The 3,467-nt window shown below is 41.2% G+C and overlaps 1 protein-coding gene across 2 annotated transcripts in view; it reads right to left on the reverse strand.

The window, feature by feature from the left end:
* The window catches only part of LOC122555690 (PGAP2-interacting protein-like), a 131,383-nt gene that overhangs the window by 42,347 nt on the left and 85,569 nt on the right, over positions 1-3,467 (reverse strand). For both annotated transcript variants that reach the window (XM_043701727.1, XM_043701718.1), the window contains exon 9: positions 1,220-1,299. In XM_043701727.1, coding sequence (XP_043557662.1) covers positions 1,220-1,299 — 80 coding nt within the window. The remainder of the gene's footprint in view (positions 1-1,219; positions 1,300-3,467) is intronic.

Genomic DNA, 3,467 nt, shown 5'->3' on the forward strand with positions numbered 1-3,467 from the left:
AAATGTGTTGCTGGAAAAGCGCAGCAGGTCAGGCAGCATCCAGGGAACAGGAGAATCGACGTTTCGGGCATAAGCCCTTCTTCAGGAATGAGGAAAGTTTGTCCAGCAGGCTAAGATAAAAGGTAGGGAGGAGGGACTTGGACCTAGTCTGACCTATCACCCTCACCTTGACCTCTTTCCACCTATCACATTTCTGATGACCCTCCCCCAAGTCCCTCCTCCCTACCTTTTATCTTAGCCTGCTGGACAAACTTTCCTCATTCCTGAAGAAGGGCTTATGCCCGAAACGTCGATTCTCCTGTTCCTTGGATGCTGCCTGACCTGCTGCGCTTTTCCAGCAACACATTTTCAGCTTTGTGGACATGTTGCCAATCAAGTGGTTTTCTTTGCCCTAGATGGTATCAAGCTTCGAGTGTCGTCGGAACTACATTCGTCCAGACAAGTGGAGTATTCCCCCACATTCCTCATTTAGACCTTATTGATGGTAATCAGGCTTTGGGATCCAAAGATGAGTTACTTGTTGCAGGATTCCTAACTTCTGACCTGTTCTTGTAGCCACTGCATGTGTATGACTAGTTCAGTTCAATTTCCATTCAATGGTAACCCCCAAGATTTTGATGGTGGGGAAGTTCTGCAATAGTAATGCCAGTGAAGAACATAGACGCAAGGCAGTTGAGTTGGTGTCGAGCTCTCTTGTAAAGAGAAGGCTGAATGGTGATCTAATAGAAGCCTCTAAAATATGAAATGGTTTGCGAACATAATCACAGAATATTTCCACTAAGGTGAAACAATACATCATATACCAGATTCACCAAGAATTTATGCAGGCAATTCAAAATAAACATCTTTACCTAGGAACAGCACAGAATATGGAACTTGCTACTGCAGGGAATGGCTAAGACAAATAACTTTATCCTAAATACCAAAGTGTAATTATATAAGAAAAATGGGATTCCAGAGTTACACTGATAAAATTAGATGAGGAAGAAAGATAGGAGGCTTTCATGGTGCAAAAATATCAAAACTAATTGGATGGGCTGAAAGAGCTGATACTGCGCTGTACATTTTATGTAACTGTATTAAATTGGGGCAATGCCCATAAGTGGTTTTGATTTCTATTTCCAGATCAGTTGCATGTTCTTGTAAAACTTCTGATTAAAATAATATACATTCACAGACTTTGTAAAATGAAAGTAAGAATAAAGACTAGGATGCTCACCAGATTCTGTAATTTCTTCTGATACAACATGAATCGATGTCCTAATCCTAAAAGACCCAAACCGACAAATAGCCAAAGCACTAAGTAGGAACAATGCATAATTTGAAAGAAAAAATGTTTCAGATTAAAAATGAGTTTTCATTTGAGCAATTATGAACATCAAACAAAATACTATAAAAGGTACAGACACTTTGAAAGTGACATTAAGTATACAAGATTCAGACATTCAAATGGTCAGTACAGTACATAATTGTGAATTTTTACAATAAATTTTCTAACAAGATTTGTGGAAATGCAATCGGATCATATAATCTTATTATGCATTAATTTCCAACCTTATCCTTGGATAGAATGTGTTTATTCCAGTATGTTGGAAGAGATTTGTAAATCACTGACAATTACAATGAGAGAAACAAGAGTTCATTGTGAGGTAGGAGGTAGGAAGAGATCGAGAACAGGCCAATGTAATGAGCACATTCAAAAGAAGTGATAAAAAGACGGAAAACCTCTGACCTCTTATTATTACTTCAAACACATGGAACTAATTATCAGGGGTAAAATTATAATGATTTAATAATAGTCAAATGGAAAAAATCACCCTGCCTCATGAATTTTCTTGACGCCACCCATGAATTCCCTGCTTTCTGTTAAATAATCATTAAACGAGATTGCAAGTAGTTTTCATTCATTTTGGCATTCTGTAATTCACAGTACACTACTAAGTGTTATCACTGGCACTGATGTGGACGACTTTTGAAGCAGAACAGAAGTAATAGAAAAGTGAATTGAAAAATGAGACAGCATGGTCAGAGAAGCCGCAGATACCGTCAGGTAGATGGGTTCACTCCAGGAAAGGTAGGAGGGATAGGCAGGTGGTGCAGGAGTCTTCCGTGGCTATCCCCATCTCAAACAAGTATGCTGTTTTGGAAAATGTAGAGGGTGATGGACCGTCAGGGAATGTAGCATGAACAGCCAAGGTTCTGGTATTGAATGTAATGAGGGGTACGTCGGGTTCCAAGCAATCAATTGTGACAGGGGACACTCTAGTCAGTGGCACAGACAGACGTTTCTGCGGCCAGCAGTGAAAAATCAGAATGGTGTGTTGCCTCCCTGGTGCCAGGATCAAGGTGTCTCAGAGAGGGTGCAGAATGTTCTCAAAGGGGAGAGGAACCAGCAGGAGGTCACTATATACATTGGAACTAATGACATAGGATAGAAAAGGATGAGATTCTAAAGGGAGAATGTAGAAAGTAAGGCAGGAATTTAAAAGGAGATCCTCAAGACTAGTAATATCTGGATTACGCTCGGCACTACGAGCTAGTAAGGGTAGGAACAGGAGATAGAACAGATTAAATGAATGTCTGGCTGAGGAGCTGGTGCAGAGGAGAAGGGTTCACATTTTTGGATCACTGGATTCACTTCTGGGTAGAAGTGACCTGAACAAAAAGAACAGATTGCACCGAAATTGGAAGGGGATGAATATACTGGCAGGGAGATTTGCTAGAGCTACTCAAGAGGATTTAAACTAGTCGGGGGCGGGAGGGAACCCAAGGAAATAGTGAAGAAAGAGATCAATCTGAGACTGTACAGTTGGGAAAAGGAGCGAGTCAAACAGTCAGGGTAGGCAGGAACAAAGGAGAGAACACAGTAGGACTGATAAGTTAAACTGCATTTTCTTCAATGCAAGAGGCCTACCAGGGAAGGCAGATGAACTCAGGGCATGGTTAAGAACATGGGACTGGGATATCATAAATGGGGCTCAGGACTGGCAGCATAATGTTCCAGGATACAAATGCAACAGGAAGGATAGAAAGGGGGGCAAGAAAAGAGGGGTGTGTGGCATTTTTGATAAGGGATAGCATTACTGGTATACATAGGGAGGATATTCCTGGGAATACAGCCAGGGAAGTTATTTGGGTGGAACTGAGAAATACAAAAGGGACGATCACTTTAATGGGATTGTATTATAGATCCCCTAATAGTCAGCAGGAAATTGAGAAACAAATTTTTAAGATTTCAGTTAGTTGTAAGAATACCATATATACCAGTGTATAGGTTATCATAGAGTCATAGAGATGTACAGCATGGAAACAGACCCTTCGGTCCAACCCATCCATGCCGACCAGATATCCCAACCCAATTTAGTCCCACCTGCCAGCACCCGGCCCATATCCCTCCAAACCCTTCCTATTCATATACCCATCCAAATGCCTCTTAAATGTTGCAATTGTACCAGCCTCCACCACCT

The sequence above is a fragment of the Chiloscyllium plagiosum genome, chromosome 1 (assembly GCF_004010195.1).
Source record: "Chiloscyllium plagiosum isolate BGI_BamShark_2017 chromosome 1, ASM401019v2, whole genome shotgun sequence".
Taxonomy (NCBI): Eukaryota; Metazoa; Chordata; class Chondrichthyes; order Orectolobiformes; family Hemiscylliidae; genus Chiloscyllium; species Chiloscyllium plagiosum.